This window comes from Cryptotermes secundus, unplaced genomic scaffold (genome assembly GCF_002891405.2).
Source record: "Cryptotermes secundus unplaced genomic scaffold, Csec_1.0 scaffold2482, whole genome shotgun sequence".
NCBI lineage: Eukaryota > Metazoa > Arthropoda > Insecta > Blattodea > Kalotermitidae > Cryptotermes > Cryptotermes secundus.
The window spans coordinates 449069-474104 of record NW_019729249.1 but is presented as its reverse complement, the minus strand read 5'-3'; the positions used below and the strand labels follow the sequence as shown (position 1 = coordinate 474104).

The window sequence follows — 25036 nt, the reverse complement described above, 5'->3', positions numbered from 1 at the left end:
ATAATGGCTATAGAAAGGAAGACATCACACATCTATATAACAGACTTAATCGAAAGATGGGTAACCCGGATAATAAAGACGAAAAAGAACAAAATGAGTCACTTCTATTTATACAGGAATTTACTTACGAAAAATCACAAAACTATTAAAAAACACTAACATAAAGATGGCCTTCAAAACAGCCAATACAATAGGTAAACTAATAAATGAAAAACGAGAAATAAACCCCTACGAACAAAGTGGAATATAGGAAATAACATGCCAAAATTGCCAAAAAGTATACATCGGCCAAACTGGTAGAAATATAACAAGATACAAAGAACACATAAGAAACATAAGACTAAACAAGGACGAATCAGCATTTGCCCAACACATAGTAAATAAACACCATCAGTACGGACCGATGACAGTAATCATGGAAATGATTGAAGAAGCCAAAGAAAGAGGCATCATGAATGTAAATAAATTGATAGAACAAGAAGAACACACAGAAGAAATTAATAGCCAACGTAACATGTTCGACCTCATAATACATCAGAACACGCCCCCATCAACGTCACCAGGTTAGTTTTTTCCGCCGCATTCTTCTTATATATCCTAGAGTCGATCCTACAGAAAACATGCCACTGTTCGTATTGTTGCAGGTTTTGCCTAGCATCGGCTGTTTACTCAGCCGTTGCAGGCAGCGAATGGTTTCTAATTTGCGATTGGATAGCACCCGATCCACTGTTGTTGTAGACCTTACATAGCGACGACTGTTTACTCCCCGTTACTAAGCAATGGTACCTGAGCTGTCACTGTAACGTTTCCGGGGTAACGTCGCTGGCAACGCGTGCATTATTGCATTGCGCTGAGTTCACGCTTCTCAACATACAGCCTTCCACATACGTATATATGAAATAAACGTTTATTAATATTCAATCAATACTTATTACTGAATAACCTTGTCCCTTTCACGTAACATATGTTACCTCGAAGGGACAAGGTCATACACACACATTTATATAATCTGCGACATCTCTGCTTAAAGACTCCCACTAATATTTCCTCTTAATAAGGTCAATGGTCCTCGTAATGCCTTGATGTGCGGTGAACGGTAATTCATGATAACATTTTAGCACGGTTTGGACTAGCGCTTCTGGAATTACAATGAGTGGACACACTTCCTTCCCTTCATAATACAATATCGTCCTCATCTAACCGAAATTTCTCACATGATAAATATCTCCGTTGTGCCTCATTTTTTTCTCCCTCGTTAACGAATAGTCTCCTATTACTACTTGTATACAACGTGATAGGACATCAGCGTGTATCATCTTCGAATCTGATCGGTGCTCCACTGTAAAATCATACTCAGATAATTTCATTGCCCAGTGGGTTAGTCTAGAACTCTGATCCTGTAAATTCAACAGCCATTTCAAAGCTCTGTGATCTGTATATACTTTGAACTGTCGCCCATGCAAATAACATCAATGCTAGCAATTCTAACTCAGTTATGCTATACTTGGATTCCGCGGAGTTCAACTGTCTGCTGCAATACGCCACTGGCCGTTCTTCTCCGTCTCTAACCTGCGAGACGCACAGGTGGTTGACGCATGGCAAGCTATAATAAACGGTTGCGAAATTTTTGGATAAATGAACAGAGGTTCCTGATTTGAAATATCCTTTAACTTACCAAAAGCCCCCTGCTACTCAGGTCCCCACTCGATGGGACTGTCTTCCCGAGTCAGTTTCATCAGGGGCATAGCAATTTCTGCGAAATTAAGAACATGACGCCTGTAATACCCAGTTAGTCCTACCTCCCTAACTGTACGGGGGTTGGATAATCTTTGACAGCCTGTATCTTTCGGGGGTCTGGTTTGACTCCTTCCTTGGTCACTATATGCCCCAAATTCTCTACGGTATCTGTCGCAAATACACATTTATTGGGCTGTATCTTAAAATTCGCTTGCTCTAATCTTTGAAATATTCTTTCTAGATTTGCTGCATGCTCTTCCGTAGTAGCCGAATAGCAAATCAAATCATCTAAGTAGGCTAAACAATCTATTCCTTTTAATCCTGTTAAAATAAGATCCATACACCTCTGGTATGTAGCTGGCCCATTGTTTACACCGAAAGTTAATTTCGTAAATTGATAATGACCCATATGACATTAAAAGGCTGCTTTCTCACTATCCTCTTCTTGAATTTCTATCTGGTGATACCCAGATACACTATCTCCTCTTTCCCCATTATTGGGGAAGAGGGTGAGTTCTCTAAATATCAAATTTAACTTGCAAATATCCTGGGCTGATGAAATGTCTAAAGATCCTGACTTCTACTTCAAACATAACATAGAAGTCTTCCAATAATTCATAATTATAGAACTTAAAAGAGGGTACCTGAAATCCACTAGGCTTGCCTACACAGGTGATTGGTAATCTTATATTTATGAGTAGTCTTAAAATTCATAAGCATATTATCATACTTACAAACGCTAACTTTCGCAAAATTACAAATACGTCTTTCACTAATTCCCTAATGTACTTGCTGGATCCTTCTACAGCCGCAGGGTGCGACACATTTAACACATGTACAAGTAGCACTGCAAATTCGGTATAGCGAAACATACTTCGGGGATACCAACACATAGCCATTCAAAGTTATACAAACATACACACAAAACATTGTCTTATTAATTATAAATACCAATTGAAACCAGGAAAGAAACGTACATTGATGGTGAACACAGGATATTTACTGTTATGGGAAGTGTTAATTTGTTCAGTTGGTAGCACAGTGTTCATCTTATGATAGTTTAGGTTGGCTGTATATGCAGCCTCCATGTTTTTCTGTATGTTTAAAAGACACTGACATTTGTTCTTCCGCCCACTATGTAGTGATTCGTTCTACTGGAGTCCAGTTTGCTCTAGCAAAGTTTGCTACTGCACGTGTTATATTGTAACTATAATGTAAGTAAGTAAAAGGCAGAAGCCTAACAATACAATGACGTGTATTGAGTGTGTGATTAAAGCAGTAAGTCATTAACTGAAACTACAGAGATCAAATTTCTGGCAAATAACTTATCATTTAGGTCACAGTGACAGGGCAGCCAACCTCTTAACATGACTGAAACAGAAATATTCCATTATCAGATCTATTACAGGACGGTAATTTTTCACCCTATTCTTTACACATTTTCGTCTATAATATTATTCTACTTCCTATCCAGGAAGGGAAATTCGGGTGAAACAAATGCCCAGCAGTCACTGAATTGGTCGCGTAACCATACACGAGAAAGAAGGGAACGACTTCACTGATAATAAAGATATTTCGTCATAACGTTATGCCACAGGAGGGCAGCATAATGACATAATAGGTGATAATCAGTGGTCATTTCCATTGCCGTGGGGATGCGCAAACTCGTGAGGTGGGAGCGGCGATTTCAACACCATCTGAGCTATCACGTAGCAAAATAACATCGGAATATAAGGGCATTGATTGATATCATGGGTGGCAACACAGTAAACACGCTCAATTTTATACATAAGGTCATATTTCGACTTATATTCCATGTTACGACAGTACTATATTATGTTCTGTTAAATAGCAGGTTCCTAAATGACGTCACACTTAGGTGTGCGCAATGGACTACTGCGCATCCACCTGTAACACAGGGGACTGTTCCCGAAATATTCTTTTAGAATCTTCCCATTATTCATTTTATGTTTTTAAACAAATGTCAAGGACATACATATACTTTATATCAAAGGTATCCACCCCACAATACTAGAGCTCAAATATTAGAAAGGGAAATCACTGATTACGATCTGAACCTAACAATATATCATTCAACATTCTTCTATGCACTAAAACAAAAACCCAACACATCACTATAAACACAGTATACGATAAACTCTTCCGTATATGTTTATGTTAAACTCTCTACATAATCTATGAATCCTGGAATATACTACGATATTTATACTGGACGTAAATGCATTTTTTCCGAAATATTGACATTTCAGAACGCTCTCAAGTGCATCATATTACAATTATCTTGATTTACTCTTTAAATTCAAACTGTTCCCAAAATATTCTCTTTTAGAATCTTCCCATTATTCACTTTTTTATGTTTTCAGACAAATGTCAAGGACATACATATACTTTATATCAAAGGTATCCACCCCACAATACTAGTGCTCAAACATTAGATAGGGAAATCACTGATTACGATCTGAACCTAACAATATATCATTCAACATTCTTCTATGCACTAAAACAAAAAACCAACACATCACTATATATGTTCTAGACTAAACTATAAAATACAGTTACAAGAAAGTCAGCTGTAATAACTCATGCTTTCCTGCAAACCATGTGACTCTGTAAGTAGTTTAATAGATTGAAAGAAAATGATTCTCTGATGCTCTACACTACCTGCTAGCACATGAAAGCCTGGAAGATTAGATGGCAAGAATGCAATCCATTGTCTATCACACCGAAATACACATCTAAATTAGAAATTACTTGCATCATTCTTCATTCTATAACACATACTCTACACACCACTGTGCACATTTTACACTGTCATTTAACAGGTCTGCCAGAATTACACCAATGACACCATGTGTTTCACTTGTTATGAGTAAGAATTCTTCATGCAAACAAGATATGTATATAAAAGGGGAAACCTCTGAATCCATTGTTGATGAATGGAAATCTTAACATTCTTGAAAACAATACAAAACCACATTACACAACACTCTATATATATGTATTACACACAAAAATGTAATGTCACACTACACAATTTAAACTTCACTTTACACTAGACATTATTGTAACAAAAACAACATACATTATACACACAACTCTCTGTCACACAGAACTAAGGTATACATTCAAAAAATATCTTCTTCAATGTCAACTACAAATACACTTTGCACCCTCTTCTTACAAGTACTTATACTAATGAAAAAGTATATCATTCTGACTAATAACCTACACACATGTGTAATATTCAGAGATTATATACCATAACTAAACCCTGTTTTCTGTCATACAAAATGTGCACTCATAATATCTAATTCACTCTCTATCCATATAAACACTAAAACACATTTTGTGCAAATCACTGCACATACTTCACACCACATTATTAATAATAGTGCAAGAACAACCTCAAAGACATATTGCCTCACTACACACCCACTATTCTTATATGTACTTACTTTCCTTAAATCAATAAATGTAAGTTATGGTGTATTCTTCCTTCACACATACTTCAGTTTCATGGTTCAGAGGGAAAACACTTCGATTTCTTTGTGGAACAGAGGAAACACTTGTTTCTAAATTTTGGTGCACTAGCCATTACACGGTCCAGGATAACACACACATTAAAGCCTACCATTTGCAATATCTCAATGAATATTTTAACATATACTTTCAGACATATAATTAATCACAAATTGTACATTTATATATATATAAACATACACACATAACACCGTCTAATTATGTATAAACACTTCTTCATACCAGGAAAGGAACATACCTTGATGGTGAACACTGGATATTTAGGTCACAGTGACAGGGCAGCCAACCTCTTAAAATGGCTGAAACAGAAATATTCTATTATCAGTTCAATTACAGGACGGTAATTGTTCACCCATTTTTGTGCATATGTAAATATTTTGAAATAAGCAAAAAAAAAAACAAACAAACAAACAATGGCGTCATTTAGGCTTGCTGCATTATTCAATCATGTTTAATGTGTGCGCACTGTAGGGTATGATTCTTATATTCAACAGACCCAAGTCCTATCTCGAGAGACAGAGGTAAATTTTTCAATTGGGCCCCAATGAGTAGGCTCTCACCTGGGGATGCAGACAAAAGAGTTCAGTCCCTGAAACTTTTTAAATACAAAAACAGGACAATGGATAATGTCCAAAAAGTCAATAATTGTACCATCTGTTTGTGATTACAAACTGCCTTTTATACCAATAAACTACCTAAAAGAGGAACACAATATTATCCTGCACCCATCTGGTTGGCACATACCTTCACTCCATGCATATTGGCCTGGTCTCTTATTAATCAGTATATCTGTGCATCAATGCACCAACTGCAACAGAAAGCTGGGCAATTCTGTGGGATTATTTTGTCAAAACTTGAAATTCTTACCTTCACACAATATGAAATGTGGGTGTTATATAGATGCTCATGCAGGAATACAGTAAAACTTGAAACAATATTTACTATAAAATGAGTCTTGTTTCAGTTTGATTCTTATGTGTTTTTATAAATTTGCCAGCAAAAAAAAAAAGCCATCTTGATACAACACACAATTACAAATTTACAGAACAAATACTGTGTATGGAAAACAAGAGTAGTAAACTATTAACACCTTCCTTAGTGTTCCAGTTTGCTCACTTCATTCCCTGAAATGTGCCTCCACTGATGATAACCAGTGTTTACAGCACAAGCTGGTCAACACTGGATGGCAGTTTAGTATCTTGAACTGCTGCACATGTGCACCTACTTCCACAGTGGTCCAATGAGTTGCACATCAGTATTACACTCCACATTTTAATGAATACAAAATGCTGAAGATGTAAAATCCTTAAAACATTACAAAGACAGTTTTAGATTTCAGGTTCTCACAGCGGTGACTATGAAGAAGGCCATCTTATAGGATGTAATGCTATGTACTTCTGAGCGAGTTTAACTGAAATTTGTCCGAAAGCTAAAGGTATACTGTGCTTGTGATTAATTAATTATGCACCATATCATGAAGGTATAAGGGGGAGCACAGGTATAGCTACACCATTCTCGACCTAGCCACTAGGTTGAGGTGAATGGTCAGCTTCACACCCCTGCTGCTTTAGCCCCAAGGAAAAAGCCCCACAGAATAGGACTGTCCAGCGCCAACCTAGTTGATATACTAAATATCAACAAGCTTCAGTCAGGCTACATGGCATCACATCACAGAAGCATGTTCATTCCATATAAACTACTTTCAGATTAAATTATAAAGTTGCACTGTTTAAAACTAAGTATTTTTCTAGGCTGTCCATTGTTCAAGTTTATTGAAATTACTACATTTGGGAAATTCACTCTAATTCCATCTTCAGGTAAACAGATTATGAAATAAAATCTACTGTTTTGGGCCCCTTTGAAGTGCTGCTCTCAGAGCATGGACTCTTCCAAGGGACCCAACAGAGTATGTCTTCTTTCACACCACATTCACCTAAAGATGAAAACAGAACAAGTTTCTAAAAACACAATGGTTTTACTCTCAGATGATGGACAAAATCCAGAATAATAGCTTTAAACAACCTGTTACACAATCATTAAAAAGTATTAAATTTACTTCACACATTTTCCAGTATCTGAATAGCTTTTCTTTCATGACCAGTATTTTATATATTCACAACAGCAGATTAGGCACACTCATTAACCAGGTGACAGATAATTACGTACGTGGACTACACCAGAACATGTTCCGTTCTTCATATAAAAATTAAATGCAAACTGAACTCACTAGAATGGTGCAGTAAAAGATGCCAGTCAACACAAATTCTGTATTGGGGCATACAAGCACTAAATGATATTTATATGCAACATTAAGACTGCATTTTCCATACCATGGGCCAAATGTGGTTTCACCGTTAGATTGCTATAAAAACTTCTTTATGTATTCTAGGCAATGAGCAGTTTTTACATAACATTAAAGAGAAATCTAGACCACAGGTATGGTAAAAGAATCTATCAATCTAGCCTTATTTAGTTAGGTTACTGCCAAACCTAATTAATGAGGAAACAAAAGGCCATTTTCCACCAGAATACTGTATCATCTTCTCTTTGACAATCTGGTTACCGATGTTTATGCTACAGAGTTCCTTCTGCTTCCACCTACCATTGTAGTTGATAAAGGAATCATATTCTATGCCAAAACAAACCGGATTTCATGTTCTCAAAGCAGGGACTACAAAAGGCTCGATATTCTGGGTTGACACCATGCAGTCCAAAGAGAGCAGAATGTTTCAGAAGAAGAGATCGCCTTCAGCTTCAAAGCTGCTGAATTAAGTCAAGCAAGGACCCTGCAGAAGGTGGCAAGCTAAGCTTAACTTGCCACCTGGTTCTGCTGGTTACTTGCTTTGCTAACTCTCTGACCCTGAAGATGAAGGTGGTATGTTACTTCAAAAAAACTGGATTCTATCCGAACTATACGGTCTTATGGACCAGAAGACTGTACTCTTCATCTCATAAACCATTTTTATTGCCACTGCAGTCATTCAAATCATTTCTTTATTCACTTGTCTGTTTTATTTTAAATACTGATGTGTGATATTAATATCCCCCTCCCNTCATTCAAATCATTTCTTTATTCACTTGTCTGTTTTATTTTAAATAAAACATTTTAAATAAAACAAAACATTTTGAACTCAGAAAGAAGACTGCACTATGTTAGGAGAGAAGACCCTTTATAAACAAAAGGCCTCCACTGCTTGTCCCCCCACCCAACATCCCAATTCCAGTGGAAAAAACTGCCAGGCATCTCAGAGCAGAACACTTTTCTATTCTCATGCTGACCATCATCAACTACTGTTGCTGAAACCTCCAATATGAATTCAGTGCTCCTTTCTTACGACACAACAGAAAACATTATAATGAGGCCACAGAGAGAAGTCACATGGATTGATCCTTTCTACATCTTCCACAAGCTGTTATGCTACCCCATCTGGCACACTTCCCTATATTCTGCTCCAGTCACAGTCATTCTGGTTCCACAAATGCCAGTACTGATAATAAGAGAAAACTGAGGCTAACAACAAACGATTTGAGGTGGCTGGAATACACTAGGGGGAAATATTACAGACAGTGAAAACCTCTTTATATCATTATCTCCATAATCCACTAGACTTCTTTCAGTACCCTCACGATAGCTTGCAGCATTGCCGTGAAGGTTGCATATACCATAGAACCATTTGTAGCCGGTGAAAGTGAAACACTGACAAAAGTATGAATAATAACTATACAGCAATTTGAACTGTGTGCTGAAGTACTTTCCAAATATAATTACAGTAAATATTTTAATAATTCAGTTATGACCAAAACTTCACTTTTATATGCCCCTTTCTTATACTGTGAAGTGGGAAATCACACAAAAGCCCTATCTTTATCTTACATAAATAAGTAAAATTATGCATAGAAGTGGGGGTAAGTATATGACCAAATAGGCTGTTTCTTGCAGTTCTGGCTAGTTCAGAAGAAATCTTCACTTTTTACAAAATTAAAGAGAGTAATAAAACACAATGCAAAATTAAAACAAATTATGTTTGATGGCTGAATTACTATGTTTCAGAGACATTTCATATTATGCAGAGACCCTCGATATGCAACTCAAGTGTTCAGTATCCCAATATCTGCTCAGGAACAAGAACTATATTCTTAATTCAACAGCTAAGGGGAAACAACCTGGGTGTGAGATGGCTGGTTAAAAATCAACAATTATGGAACAAGAAATAAAATAGGACAAATTAAATCTAACGTTGCTATTGTAACATGTCCTGCTGAACAGGACTGTAGCCTACTGAACATTATACACTACACATGACTGCAATCTGATTGAAAGCAAAAAGCAGTTTCAAACTTACTTCTGCTGTCTGAATTCAAGATGCTCGATTTCATTCAGTATGCTGTTTTGTGAACTTACATTAGATTCAGGTTACAAAAAAGTTAATGAGCTGATGAAATATAATTACACTGGTACCCATATTTAAGGTTTTCCTCATTTAACATCCAATTTCAATGATCCCAAGTAAATAAGCCCAATGTTAAATTATCTCCATTTAACGTTTTGTGCAGATTATTGTCTAAAGATACTCATTTAAAAAGAAAACTTAAGTGTGCAGGTTTCAATGTATACATAACTGTGTAGCAATAACATGTGCTTCTATTCTGCCTTGCTCCCAAACATGTGCAATAATGCCAGAAAATCAATGGGCAAATACCCATTTCTGGCCAGCAGTTCAAGAGACAGGAAAACTTGTCAAGCCAGGCACCTGTCAGTGAATTGTCTGTTCTGGCCTTGGAGCTACACCTGTGCATGAGAAGTACCCACAAACATAAAAGCACTGGGTTATATTAAAGTAAAAACGGGGGGGGGGGCGCAATATAAAGGAAGTGAAGCCAGAATATCGTCTTCTGAAATGTGAAACTCTGTTGTCATAACCTACCAGACTATACAGTGTTACAACCCAGAGGACAGCTACCTTCACAGTCACTGCTGAGGGAAACTCTGAACTCAGTAATTAAAGTCTCTGCTACACATAAAAGTAATGAATTTGATGTCTGAACAATGTACCAGCGATCTCTTTTTATGCTCAAATCCATGTTTTATCTTAATTCATTTCACTATACCACTCTTTATCTGATGTAGCTGTTAATATGAAACAGACTACAAATTTGTTCTTAACTTTGTCAGGCCCCACACCCCACATCAATGTCATGATCTGCCAGGGTCTGGCTCTCAAGTATAAATCATATCTTAACAATCAACAGAAAAAATATCAGGTAACTATTAGTACAATGAATAATGGTCATGTAGGCTACCCTAAAAGGAACAGGTCAAGAAGGGTGGTCATCAAATACCTCAAAAATAAAGGAAATGGATCTAAAGAATAAAACAGCAAGATCCTGGAATCCTCTCACATATTTGGCTCAAAAATATGGTCATCAGTTCCAATACTTTTTATCTATATGGAATATAACAGCAGAAATATCAAAATTAAATTCAAGTCAAATGAAGAGGAAACTATAAATGACTGCTAGTGTGAATGTTGAAGTAAATGAGGACTTAACAAATTGACTGATATGAATGTATATGACTGTAATGACAGTGACTTTAGTATCAGTGGAAACTTTGTAGTAAGTGACTGGCTGAGCCATAGCTTAGGCACTTGGTCACTAGTTTCCCACCATGGCAACCCAGGTTAGGTTATGTGGGATTTGTGCTGGACAAAGTGGCAGGTTTTCTCAAAGTACTTCGGTTTCCCCTGCCAATCCTCATTCCACCAACTGCTCCACACTCATCGTATATCATTTTGGGATTGTACAATAGGCCAGTTAGTGGCCAACAGGCCAAGCTGACTCAATCTCACTCCACAAAAGAGGCAGGGGAAAAAAAAAAGACTGACTGCAAACCACATGCCAAGAAACAAAGAGAAATAATGTTCTACTGGCAGTGACAGTGTGAATACTGCAGATGTACGCAGCTCCAAGCATTCCCCATGCTCCCAAATCTTCATCATTCAAGATATGATAGAAGGTCTAAAATTGTTGTAGTAAAAAGTAATTTTTCTTTACAACTGATGGGATGGGCAATCAGATGGCAGGTTTTCACTGTGTTAAAATTCAAGTTATAAAACAATATAACATTCCTGTTCTCATCAGTATGAGTTACGTACTGTGCTGTCTGTATCTCTTCACTCAGTACTAAATACTAAATGAAAAGAGCATCATTAAATAACCCAAGAATCAATGAACCCTTCATGAACGGAAGATAAAAATACTTAAAATATGCTCCACCAGTTAAGATTACAGTCTTCTGAAATCTGAGTCTGGGTACTCTGGTAGATGGTTCCCAATATTTCTGAGAAACCTAGCTTGAAGATGGAGACAGCACGTTCCTCTGAAACATTCATAACCAATTGCAGTGTGATACAGATTATGCAGAATCACATCCCAGAAGAACTTAATGTTTACTGTTGTGAGACCCTCAAATCTGGTATGCTTCACAACATTTATACAAGTTCTATACACAGCAGTACATGAGCTATAAAAAATGTCAATTCTGTACAAAACACTATGGCGTCTACACAGTTCTGGAAACATTTTTTTCGCAAATAATAAGTATTACTCCAGGACCTCCAGTAAACATCAGTGAGAAGCAAAGGACTAAGGTGGAGATTAATGTTCTTTATTCATATATTGGTTGCAGTTTTCATTGCTAGTTCTTTGGTCAAAAATATTAGTCTTTATACAAGAACTTTCAGTAGCAAGTGAATAAGCAATGAAGATTCTTTTGAGTAAATCAGTACAGATGTTACCTCCAACACTCATCACTTCCATATCATTATGATGTGATAAATATGAAAATTTAACAGAAAATTACACTGAATTAAACAAACATCAATATCAAGTCCTAATGTTCTATGAAACTCTAAATGTGAAAGTTGAGGTTGTCACAGTAGTCGCTATGAAGACTTGTTTTATGGAACGTGATGACATGTTGTCTGGTAGATGTTTCAGACAAACATGCTCTTCAGTCTTCAGAGCAGAAGAATATGTTTCTATCGCAGAATGACAAGCTCCAGTACCCAGTTATATTTCATTATAAATGTGTGCCCAAGTACTTCCTGAAGATTTTATAAAGGAAAATAGTCCTCATGCCTCAGCAACATGCCACAAAGGCATATAGGATGGATTGTTATAATTATTATTGGTTTATTTAACAATGCTATCAACAGCTTGAACTATACATCACTGAATGTTAAAATGGCTAAGGTACATGAAAAGTGATGCATAACAACATAGAACAAAGTGACTCTATCCTAATTTGAGGCATTCTGAAATTTGCCTACTGATCAAGGAAACAGTCAGATTAGCCAGGACATCTAAAATATGAAAATGAAGTGATGATCCCTTAATAACAACAGCTGGTTTGGAGATAAAACTCCACATGTTTTTATACTTGGCACTAGGTCAGTGGCCAGTTTCATGCTTCAGCTCAAGAGACAACACTTGAGAGTAACTGGACAGGAAATGTTTTACTGTTCTTGCCTGTAAATTTAAGGAAACAAAATGACTGAAGATGACTGAATTGTTAAAATAACGAGTGCCCAAGGGTGTATCACATTTTGACATAAAACGAGTTGAAACATGCCTGCATTAAAACAGTGTTATAAATCCTTAAAAATGTGTATTTTTTTTTACAAACATGTGATTAAAGAGCTTGTACTAATCACAGAATAAAACTAGTTTTCCATGTCATGTACAAAACTGTTTAATATGTAATTCAGTCACAGGGTAATACTAAGGCTCAAAAGTGAAGATGTTCAAGTGTGAATACATTCACTATAGGCCTAGTTCCCTTCTGGTTGAGTTATGGTATGTACACCTAGAATAATTCACAAGTCATTATGTTCCAGAGAACAATTATTACTTTAGGCTTGAAGATTCACATGAAAATATATTCAGTTTCAATTAGCAATGTGTGATATGAGAGCCCAGCATAACCACTTGATTTATTTCTAATTAATAACATATTATTACTACAAAACATACTGGTCTATAAGATGACCTTCCGAGCTTAAGAACAGCCCTCCGAAACAAGGGACTGTCCCACATGTGAAGCATAAAATGTGAACTTCAAATTCTTAAAAGCTACTTTGTGCTTAACAATTTCCATTAAGTCAGACAAAAGTTTTGTTCACATAATTAACACAGAGATCATAATAAAATAAAATTGAGTGTGCTTGGATAACACAACCACAATTACTGTAACTGCAAAGTTGTCAGGATGAACTCAACACTATATGCCACTTGCAATGGCTGATGTAACAGAGTCAAGCAACAATCCACGCAACTTTCAGTGCAAAGGTAAAAGCAAAGTTGCTCATCACAGGAAAGTTGAGGTTCATCAAACCAGTTACAACAGTCAGGATTTTATTAAATTTAGTTAAAACATGTATTTTGTGGCCACTTTACTGGCAAATATATCCAAAACTTAAATTTTTAGTTGAACATCCTGGGTTGTCTTATGCATGTCTTGTACACCAGTGTACATGGTAAGTCCAAAATGGTTAACTGTATTCAGTATACTCACATCAGCTCATCACTACCTGGAATATTCTGTAGTATAAGAGTAGTGTTTCTAAACTAAAATACAATTTTAACATTAAAAATAGAAATAGCCCACATAGTGACTATAAAAATGATATACGGAATGCTAATACTAGATATTACTATACTCTATTCGAAATGTCTATGGAGCACATGTAAACAAACACTGGTGATAGGCAGTATGGTGTTTGCTTCTCTTTGGCTTACAGGCCAAGGAAGTACTTCTTGCACAGTACCAACAATGTCTCTCTTCACTGTAACAGCAGCTGGTTAAGACACAATGAAAAGCGCAGAATAGTCAGCGCAATGTGAACTCCACACTAAATTCATCCTGGTACCTGCTTTTCACCTGTTTATGTGCACTCCACACATTTTGAATGAAGCACAGCATTAAAAACACACAACAGCCACAACTTAGCAGTACAGTATTACAGTATTTACATTACTATTACTCTAATTTCTTGTTTCTTCAATTAAGAAAAGCGAACAGATATAAATACTTAAATAAAAATAAATGAAAGCTTTTCCTGTCACCAAACTGAAGTTTAAAAACTATAAATATGAAAGGTGATGGTTAACACTTACCTCCTTACAGAGATAAAAACATTTTCGCCAGTTTACACACACTGCTTTCATGTAATTAAGAACTTACGAGCAGGAGCATTGGTCATTATCGCAGCGTGTTAAGATATCACAAAACACACACATACATACCTTTCTGGATTTATTCATAAGTTACACCTCACAACAAACAACATTAAAACTGGTTCATTGGCTCCTGCTAATCCATTAACTTGCAATGAAGTAAGTCGTTAAAAAATTTGTGTTCCAAATATGTTGTTGAGATATGAATCTTCTAATCATCATCATCATCATCATCATCTTCATCACCAAAATTGTACTTTACTGGTTTGCGAGCTCTGCCACTGGCAGAAGATCTAGGTGGTGGAACATAACCATCATCTTCATCATCGTCTTCATCAGATGATACTTTCTTTTTTGATTTCTGCAACAGAAAGAAAATTGTCATGAAGTCACAGAAGGTGTTAGAAGAAACAATTTATACACAATGACAGACACCACAGAAGATGTAAGGTTTGAGGTTCCCACAGCAGTGGTTATGAAGAGTTCTATCTTCTGGAATATAAAGGAGTGTAGTCCATTGAAAGTCAACCAATATTGTGAAGGAACATGTCACTTCCATCTTCAAGACTGAAGATTAAGAAAAGCACTGCTTGCCACCTGCTTCGTGCTGCTTTCTTGCTTAGCGTACTCTTAGACCCTGAAGATAGATGTGACATGTTCCTCTGAAATGTCGGATGACTTTCAATGAACCACGGAGCATTATATCTCAGAAGATGAGAATTCATCAGGCAAGACATTTTTCTTCATAATACAGGCATTCCTGACTTATGTAATGGTGGTGTTACCAACAGTGGGCACATAGTTCAAAATGTTATATTATTCCTCTGGTTTCACAAATTCTGCTTTTGACAGAAAAAGGAGTAATTCACCTAACTTGTGCAGATTCTCTTCTGTCACGCACTTTTTATTTTAGACGACACCAAACTTATATTCAACTCACTAAATTGTGAGTTAAAATGTTCTTAGAATATAAATATTGTCATGTGTCACTTCAAATCACTATGAAGTCTTCTTGTCTTCAGTCACTCTGTACTCCTCCATCCTAATCTGTACGCCATCTTCACAATTCACACTCCTCTCATTCTTGTATTCTCAACTGTTGAGCCCTCCTGGACTCATCACTAACTTAACCTTAAACAGATATTCGTTATATAGGCACAGCACGGACAACACAGAAAACAAGTCACACTGTTACAGTGTGATGTCACTGCGCCTGCACAGAAATCTGTTTGCCGAGCTGTTACCTAGAAGCAGGTTGCATAACCTTAATGTTCCACTGTCATGAACATGCATTGCAGGGTGCCTATTGGTCTGCTACCTAGCAACACACTCGCCATCCATGTTACAATACTCGTATATATACGTTTCAGCCTCACAGGGCCATCTTCAGGCAACACATTTTGATGGAATCTACTGCACTGTAGTTGCTTATGTCAACAGTACTCACTGATGTATGTGGCCAATGTTCTCAATTTTAGTATAAGAGAATGTCTGATCTTTTTCTATCTTTGTATTGCAGCTTCTCTGTGACCCTTTGAGTGTGCTGCTCCCCTGGTCATGTGTACCTTGTATTGATCTGGTGCTCCTTTTAAGAACATTTTAACTGACATTTTAGTGAGATGAATGTAAGTTTGGCATAATTTCAAATAAAAAGTGTGTTGCATTACAGACAGACCTGAAACTGCATGAGTGATACTCCAATGCAACAGGATGCTGAAATATAACAGTAATTTGCTTACATTTAATACCAATCATTATAACCTACAAATCCAAATTTTTTTTTAGTTCAACTAATTTTACTGAAGAAATATGACACCATGTACTCTGGTAAAAGTTTGCTTGCTCACTCAGCTTACCCTTCAACCCTGAAAATGGAGGCAGTATATTCCTCTGAAACACTGATAAACTGTGGGAAATTCTGTCATGTCAGCTGTCTCTTCGACTTCAGTTTAGAACTAATCTAACTGCTGTGTTCCACCTACACAACTCTAAGAATGTATACCCATTCAACTGTTTATTAAAAATCGCTACATGTTTCGACCATCCAGCTGGTCATCATCAGGTGATGCAATACTTGCAGCTGTTTTTGAATTGCAACTATTTTAAATAACATACAGGCCACATTTGCAACCATTTCTGTCTACTATCTGTGCTGGATACATTGATATAAACCATAAAAACTATAAATTTGCTACATTATAATGTAGATTATGTAAAATTGACCCCACAACATTGAAGTAAAGTTAGGTAAATGTAGTATGAGTAAAAAAAAGTGCTATAATGGTATAGTCCCTTCTTCCCTGTGTTATCTCAGTGTTGATTAGTATTTTTTATACGTGATGCTTTGGAATGGAGAGATTGGTATTACTTGGCCTACTAGGCTATGGTCCTACATTTGTTTACTCTTGGGCTGTAGTAGTTAGTATTCATGATTCATGTGACCCTTTGGTATGAACACATGAGTGTTTCTTGGCCTACTAGGCTATGGTCCTTCAATTGTGTTGGTACTATTAGCCATGGGGGTGAGACTTAGTATACCCATACTTTTGACCTAGCACAACACTTCACCCACATTTGTGTTTACAGAATAAAAATTCATAGCAGGTTGAATGGAATTAAATCTTAAATAAATTGCTCAAATATTTTTTTTATGAAAAGCTATACAAAGATGAACATAAAGCAACATAATAGTGAGAGACATACTGTATATCACTTACTGCAATATATTGGCTGGGTTTCTTCAACTGTGGGTCAAGATCTACTCCAAGGGGGGTTACCAAACTCTCGAAAATTATTTAAAATAGTTGCTCTTGCACCCAATTTTGGCATTTGATTAATAAAGCAGGTGCCTTCAGAAAACAGTGGCAGCTGGAAAAACATTTTGTGACTGTACAGGAACATTCTACAGTTTACTGTAGGCACAGCTTGCTGCTGTCACCATACAGTCTGACGGGCACCTGTAACAATATGCAGACTGCACCTTTCACTGACTGGCAGAGATCGGGGCTGCTTAAATCTATGAGTTACTTTCAGGGGCCACAGGTTCAGAACCCCTTGGTACAGGTTATACAGGAGAGGAGGAAAACCACTGAATTAAATGATGGTATATTTAAGATGACTAAAACCCTTTTCAATGGTATCAAGATCACTTCTGAGATAGGCTAAATTTGCCTTTAGTTTCTGATTTTCCCTTATACCAACATTTGAGGTACAAACGTCCAAACGTTGCTTCAATAACCTAGCTGGGATGAAGAGAAATTTAACAAACCTTTTTCTTAGACACTGCAAACATATCTTCATCAGAATCAGAAACATTCCTCTTCTTGGGTGCTGCTTTTTTAGGAGCCTTCTTAGGTTTGCTTTCATGTGTACTAGACTTGAAGAGAGTTGTTTTCTTCAGGGCTTCTGCAAAAAGGTCAACCAAGCAATAAGATTACACAAAATAAAGCAATGACAGAATTGAGAGGGAAAAAAAAGCAAAAGAATAGATTTTACACATATGTGAGGTTAGAAGTTCTCACAGAGGTGACTGAAGAGCGTGACGCCGTGCAGTCTGGTAAAAATATCAATGTTTCAGAGGAATGTACTGCTTCATTCTTTAGGGTACAACAGAGGAATATGTCAAGCAAGCAAGCAGCAGAGTTTCACTCTACTTACTCTTCGACCCTGAAGATGGAAGCAGTTATGTTCCCTCAAGCCATCAGGAAACTTCTACCAGACAAGAGAGCATTCTTTATGTTACCATGTTACACACAGATCACATGATCATGAACGATCATTTTTAGAAGCGTGTGTGTCTAAAGAAGAAAAAAAGATGGTAATAAGTGCCCAAAATTAAATAAAGCAAATAGAGACAAGACCAAGACTCCATAAGATGACAAACATCACAGAAGTAAATGAACATACTCACCCTGTTTCTTCTGAGGTACTGGAGGAGCATCCTCTTCTGAAGACAAGACAGCTGCAGCTGTTTTGACTATCCCTTCCCCAGTACCACTCCCACTTATCAGTGAATCAAACATCGCATCTGAAGACACTTCTTTCACTGAAATTCCACATAAACATAAACACTGGAAATGGTCAATTATAAGGGTTCTGATGATGGTATACTGCAGTCCCCATGCTCAAAATCCTACACTTCATCCGAAGTGCGGGGTTACTGAAGGGATAATTAAAAAGGGGAAGCACAATAGACCACTGTAAGTCACGGTGCAAGGGCCGAGAAGGCCTACCCTTCATACATTCATTCATGGTACACTGCATGGGAAAATACAGTACTCCTAGATTTTGACCTACTCAGGTGCACCCCTTAGAAAGAGCACCCACGACAGTAACTCATATTACATCATTCTAACATATGCAACTAAGCAGATCCTTCCTTTTCACTTAGCAAAATTAAGATCCAGTTTCCTAAATGGTGCATTGTTTCAAAATCCTAGATGAAGTACAGAAATTCAGTAATCCCAACCGAAAATTGTTTTCAGCTAAACATGTCGAGCACTATATTAATACAATAAAGGTTTATCAATTAATAATGTGATATCTTCCTCTGAAATGTCAGCTGAGGTTCACTGAACTAAGTGAAGTTTTATCCCACAAGATGGAACTCTTCATAACCACTATTATGAGAGCATCAAACTCAACATATCAGAATTGTTGGAAATCCATTCCATCTTGAAATATACAAATGCCTGAGAAGTTTCTAGTTAGTTTCTTGAGGTGGGCTGAGACTGAGTCCACTTGGTACATCTGCCACTAAGTAGCCTATTGTACAAGCCCTGGATGATAGACGATGATGAATGTGGAGCAGTAGGTGGAATGAGAACTAGCAGTGGAACCAAACTACTCAGAGAAACCTGCCCCAGTGTCACTTTGTCAACAACAAATCCCACATGACATGACCTGGGCTCGAACCTAGGCCACCACAGGAATGCCTGAGAAGACTTCATTACATTTATATGCCACAAAAGCTTCAAATCTTACTTTAACATTACCACTAAACAAGGACTGAACTGTTCTATGTGGAAATTACACAGAAATGGAAGTCACGATGTCATGAATTTCTAATATGAATCTGACAAGTTAAGCATATTTACTGAGATACAGATGAAGATTGTTCACATCAAATGTCATACATACATGGCCGAGGTTTCCGCTTACTAGTGAAGTCATCATCCGAATCTGAGAGGGGATGCTTATTACTGCCATTTTTCATTTCAAATTCACTATCTGTGTCACTTATATCAAGTGTCTTTGACTTACTGCAAAAAAAAATTGACATATTACTTACTCCTCTTCAAACACAAACAAAATAATGTAATTCAGTTACTGTATGTTTCTTAACTTAGCTTACACAGTATCCAAGTTTGCATCATGGACAGGAACGTGTCCTCCATTCTCGAGACTGTTGTCATGAAGCTCAAACTCATCATCATCTTCCTCGTCATCACTGTCATATTTAAATTTAATGTTGGCAGCTGTAACAGCAAATGATAAAAATACCAATGTGTGTATTCTTCAAACAGCATTCCTAGACTCGTTACCTGAATAAGGTTCAGATGGGCTGGACATGTAACAAACACGGGAAGAGAATGCATATAACATTATGCTTTAAAATATCAGACTGAGAGACCATGTGCAGAACCAAGGGATAGACAGGAGGTACACACACTTCACACAACAGTCTTATTTATTTCTGGCTTATGTAATGACCCTGTCAGTAACTCAGACTACATAGGTGTCTATTAATAGGAAGTAATAAAGAGCTGAGAAAGATTAAGAAACTGTTGTGACATAATTTGAGGCCCTATACTGGCACCTACCTGGAGACATTGTGGAAATAAAACTTCAGCCACAATGGTCAGTCCCTGGGATCAGATTCTAAAACCAGGGCCTCCTTATTATGAAGCAGAATTGCCACCCACTTGATTCCAACACTGACTATTAGGAAAGGGAAAAGGGGTATTGAGATACAGCACCACACATTTTGACCCTAAATAGGCCTACTGTGTGGGTAAGACAGAATTACTACATCTTTGTTGGGCAAGGTGAACTCATTAACATTGGATATGAAGCATAATATTGTTTTTTAGCATCACACTTTGGTATGTTATCACTTGATACGTGCAGCACACAAACACAGACTTCAGTGAAGCTCTTTGTGTGGTTCCAGGTTCAACCACTCCTACTTCATGTCCTTCTTACACAACATGTTTTGGTCAGACAACTGTCACCACACAACAGAGAGCAGCACATACTGACCCCCAGTCATATATAAACAGACCTGATACCTCAACAGGCCACAGTCCATGTTCAGCCAGCTTAAAATGTTTTATGATATGTAATGTCAGCACTTTCCGCAAAACAAGCAGAAAGGAGGGGACATTATTACAACTTTTTATTGCATACTGTGGTAGCAGGTACTTGGGGTGCAACTGCAGGCTGCCTTTGTAGAGGCGTGAGAAAGAGAAAGAACACTTTACTTGCATATTATTCACGTTTCTGAAAACATATGAAGAAAAATTCCCTAAAATGGCTGAAGTGACAAAAAATCCCCTTAAAAGTCCAAAAATTACTGAAAAATTATCCCCAAACCGAAAAAATGACCTAAAACTTAAAAATGATGAAAAATGACCAAAAAATTACCTATAAAAGTTACATTTCTGTAACCAGCAGCTCATCTCCGGGATTTATATCTTTACGGGCATCGAATAGGATACGAGGAATAAAAAATGACATGTCATCAAAATCCAGGCCCTGTTGATAACAAAGTACATGTCATCATGATTCAACTCATCTTTCTAACCATCCTTACTGATAACCACGGAAATGTCAACATTATGATTCAACTGAGCATTCTAACCGTCCTTCCTGATAACCACGTAAATATCATAATTCAAGTGAACTTTCTACGTACCTATCACTACAATTTGCATAGAAAAGATACGTCATTTACATACATTTAGAAAATGTTAACATCCTTGAACTGTATAACGGAATTTTTAAAATTTAGTCCATAACGTAACATGTTACTTCATTTGGTTTATTAATTTTAGTACAAGTTCCTTGAATATATGAAACCATGGGGGGGGCGGGACACCTTAGAGCAAGTTTGCCAATGTATTAACTAGTCGGATCATCCTGAGTGATATTTGATGTTGAAATGTGTCAACTTATCAGCTAAACTAATTAAATAAATAATTACATGTTGTAACTTGACAGTGGCTGATCACGGTGGCCATGTGGTCTAAGGCATGAACTGTTTTCACTTCCTCGAACACTGGGATCATGGGTTTGAATCCCACTTGAGACATGGATGTCTGTGTGGGTTTATTCTGTGTGTAGGCAGTAGCCTTGCGAGGGGCTGATCCCCCAACCAAGGAGTCCTACTGACTGTGTATAGATTAAGAAACCGAAAGAGGAGCCAGGGTCCAAAAGAAGGGCTGTACGGCCATAGCGTGATGGACACAATTTGACAGGGACTTCATAAGATGTTAATTTAGTTCCAGAGGCAAATTCTGTCATGAGAACTTGATGCCGCGATAAAAATACTATTAACGTTGATGCCTTATGTTTCAATATAGAACAAAATGAGTAAACTGTGTCTAAAACATCTTTCAAGTTGCATTATTACTAGAGAGCCACACAGAAAGTTACTACACTCTGCTTTCCACATAAGACAGGAAACAAAACTGCAACACCAGAAACCTTGTTGAACAAGATATTTCTTGCATAAGGCTGCCTACTCAAAGTATGGTGTACCACTCTCAGACAGTACAATAATGAGACAGTGGAGTAATGGAAACATTAAAGTCACATATTTTACAAAACTCAAACTCAAATGGTGCTGGTAGGAGACAGACGCACAAAAGAGAGAAAATTAAGAGCAACACTAAATTCTCATCAGACAACCAGTAGAAATCATCACAAGTTTCACATTAAATGTAACAGTTAACTAACTGTCCCACCTGCTGTTCTACGGCTTGTTGTCCTTGGTGGTGGTCGGGACACACCGTCATCTTCAGAACTCAATTCTTCATCTTCCACTTCTGAATCAGTTTCCCACGGATTCTTGCCTTTACCCTTTTTCTTAGGTGAACGAGATGATGACTCCTTCCGTGGTTTTCTTTGCTTTACCTCTGTTGACAAATGTGAATTCTAAACTATGGCAAACACTGACAAATTTGCAGATTGCAGATTGAAGCTGAATTATCAACAATCATTTGTGCATACATATATGCCATCATAATGATAAAACCAATAACATCAAAGTTAAAACACATTCTGTAGTAATAGTTCTTTACACAAGGCCAAATATGAAGTTCACAAGTCATGCTACCTGGAATTAAGTATTTAATAAATCGTGACAGGTGACACAACTGTGTAGCACTTGGCACCACCAGTCATCTATGATGACACAATTTTTGTTGGTACTGGGAGCCAACTGGGTCAATATATGTTCATAATTGAACACACTTTCATCCCAGTCACAGACACATGTTCAAAGAGTCAGGAGGCATCCCAACTCTCCTGTACCACAAAAGATTACAATCTTTCTGAACATGTATATGCACCGTCCGGGCACAGGAAACAGCTTGCTTGCTGACGTGGTGTATGCAGGCCTCCCAAGTTGTAGTAGGGATCTCAAAGGTAGAAAACCAGGGAACAGAAGCTGGTAATTTAGGGGAGGGAAAGTTCAGACAGGAAAGCAAATTGAACCATAAATAAGCCAGGACTGTAGTAGAATGACCGTATTAGGAGGGCACAAGGCTCAACACAAGTTGTTAATTAAAATACATATATCTATATTCTGCAATATGAGATAAGCGCATCGGCGTAAACAACACAAAAATAGAAAAGAAATAATAATAATAATAATAATAATACATAAGTAATAAAATACGAACTAAACAGTTTTACTTTGCAAACGAGCCAAATACTTTACCATGACCCGCGAGGGCTCCTTTCCCTGAATGCCATGCTAAACGGCCAAGACAGAATTTCAAAACAAACAGTTAAGCCGAAACTTAATTTCAAAGACCAGGGCAACAACTGCCCCACTCGGAGGCTACCAGGGGAAAGAGGCCGACCCTAAGGCTGGCAGAAGCACAAAGGGGAAAGAAAGGGGAGGGGGGACACATGATGTCGCGAGAGTTTAATCGGAAAAAAGGAAACATGGCCTCTGCGGAACACTTGGGTAGACGGAGAGGTTCCAGAGACCCTAATCGCTAAGAACCGTTAAACATGGTTCATATATTTCTTTTTTCCTTGGCACTACAGCCCCAGTGGGCCTAGGCTTAACTCCTTGAACTTCTCCGTTCACTTCAGTTTTTCTAGATCTTACACATTCAGTACGATTCCTTGGCCGGGTGATCAGCTTGTCGTACGGCCTCTACCTATACACAAACACAGAAAAACGCACACAAACATCCATGCCCTGAGTGGGATTCGAACCCATGATCCTGGCATCCGAGCGAGCAAAGACAGTGCATGCCTTAGACCGGTCGGCTACTGTGACTGGCTGTTCATATATTACATTAATAAATTAATAAATGAATCGGAGTTGTACTACTTTTTAATAATTCTGTACTTGCTGTAAATATTACGCTATATTTTGCCTGTTACTTTATATGGGAATGAAACTTGGCCTCTCAAACTGAGAGAAAAACACAGATTGAGGGTAAGCTCTAAAAGTGAGTAATGACGGTATATTAATTAGTAAGATTACTGACTTTCTGCACATTATCCAGAATCCCGTTTTTTTTAACAATGTTTCAGAGACTGGACTAGGTCTCTCTGTCATTGGGTAAAAGTCCACCCAGTGTGGCCCAACTGAGAGAAGTCCCCTCGCTTGGTCTGGACAATGGATAAGGTCCAAAATTCAATAACTGCACAGATTGAGGGTGTCTGAGAACAGGGTGCTGAGGAGAATATTTGGACCTAAGAGGAAACAACAAGAGGCTGGAGAAAACTGCATAATGTGGACCTTCATAATTTGCACTCTCCACTAATTAGGATTAGGATGATCAAATAAATGTAGGCAAGATGGCCTGGGCATAAAGTGCACGAGATGAGAAACACAATATTTTATTTCCAAAACCTGAAGAGAAGAGAGACCTCTTGGTCTTAAAAAATATGATGAAAGTGTGTGATCTGGATTCATCTGGCTCAGGAAACATCGATGCTGGGCTCTTGTGAACAGGGAAACAAGCATTAAATTTGAGGTTTTCATGGCAATGACCAGTTTCTTGAATGTGACATCATGTAGTCTGATAGAAATTCACCAACATTTGGGATAAATGTAATGCTTCCAACTTCAGGATCAAACAGTAGGCCAAGTAATAAGCCAGGAGTGTAAACACTTTTCACATATCAGTCTGCTTGCCTTATTCTTCAACCATGAAGAATGGAGTACATCCCTCCAAATGTTCATAAACTCCTTGGGCTATATGGTGTCATATCTCAGAAGAAAGAACTTTTCCAGGTAATGAACCTTTGGTTT

At 37.5% G+C, this 25036-nt stretch overlaps 2 protein-coding genes and 1 long non-coding RNA gene across 5 annotated transcripts in view; 1 reads left to right on the top strand and 2 right to left on the bottom strand.

Moving 5' to 3' along the window:
- The window catches only part of LOC111865628 (CAP-Gly domain-containing linker protein 1), a 55875-nt gene extending 53266 nt beyond the window's left edge, over positions 1 to 2609 (bottom strand). The window contains exon 1 of the mRNA XM_023853803.2: positions 2472 to 2609. Coding sequence (XP_023709571.1) covers positions 2472 to 2609 — 138 coding nt within the window. The remainder of the gene's footprint in view (positions 1 to 2471) is intronic.
- Positions 2610 to 2783: 174 nt separating this feature from the next.
- LOC111865635 lies at positions 2784 to 10020 on the top strand. The gene is made up of 2 exons (XR_002843005.2): positions 2784 to 2951; positions 9350 to 10020. It is a non-coding gene; the product is annotated as an uncharacterized LOC111865635 (long non-coding RNA).
- Positions 10021 to 12950: 2930 nt separating this feature from the next.
- LOC111865634 (DNA topoisomerase 2) overlaps positions 12951 to 25036 on the bottom strand; it is a 73117-nt gene continuing 61031 nt past the window's right edge. For all 3 annotated transcript variants that reach the window (XM_023853814.2, XM_023853816.2, XM_023853815.2), the window contains 6 exons: positions 22503 to 22673; positions 19889 to 20012; positions 19675 to 19796; positions 18446 to 18580; positions 17804 to 17940; positions 12951 to 14896 (listed from right to left, as the gene is read on the bottom strand). In XM_023853814.2, coding sequence (XP_023709582.1) covers positions 14747 to 14896; positions 17804 to 17940; positions 18446 to 18580; positions 19675 to 19796; positions 19889 to 20012; positions 22503 to 22673 — 839 coding nt within the window. In that variant the 3' untranslated portion in view covers positions 12951 to 14746. The remainder of the gene's footprint in view (positions 14897 to 17803; positions 17941 to 18445; positions 18581 to 19674; positions 19797 to 19888; positions 20013 to 22502; positions 22674 to 25036) is intronic.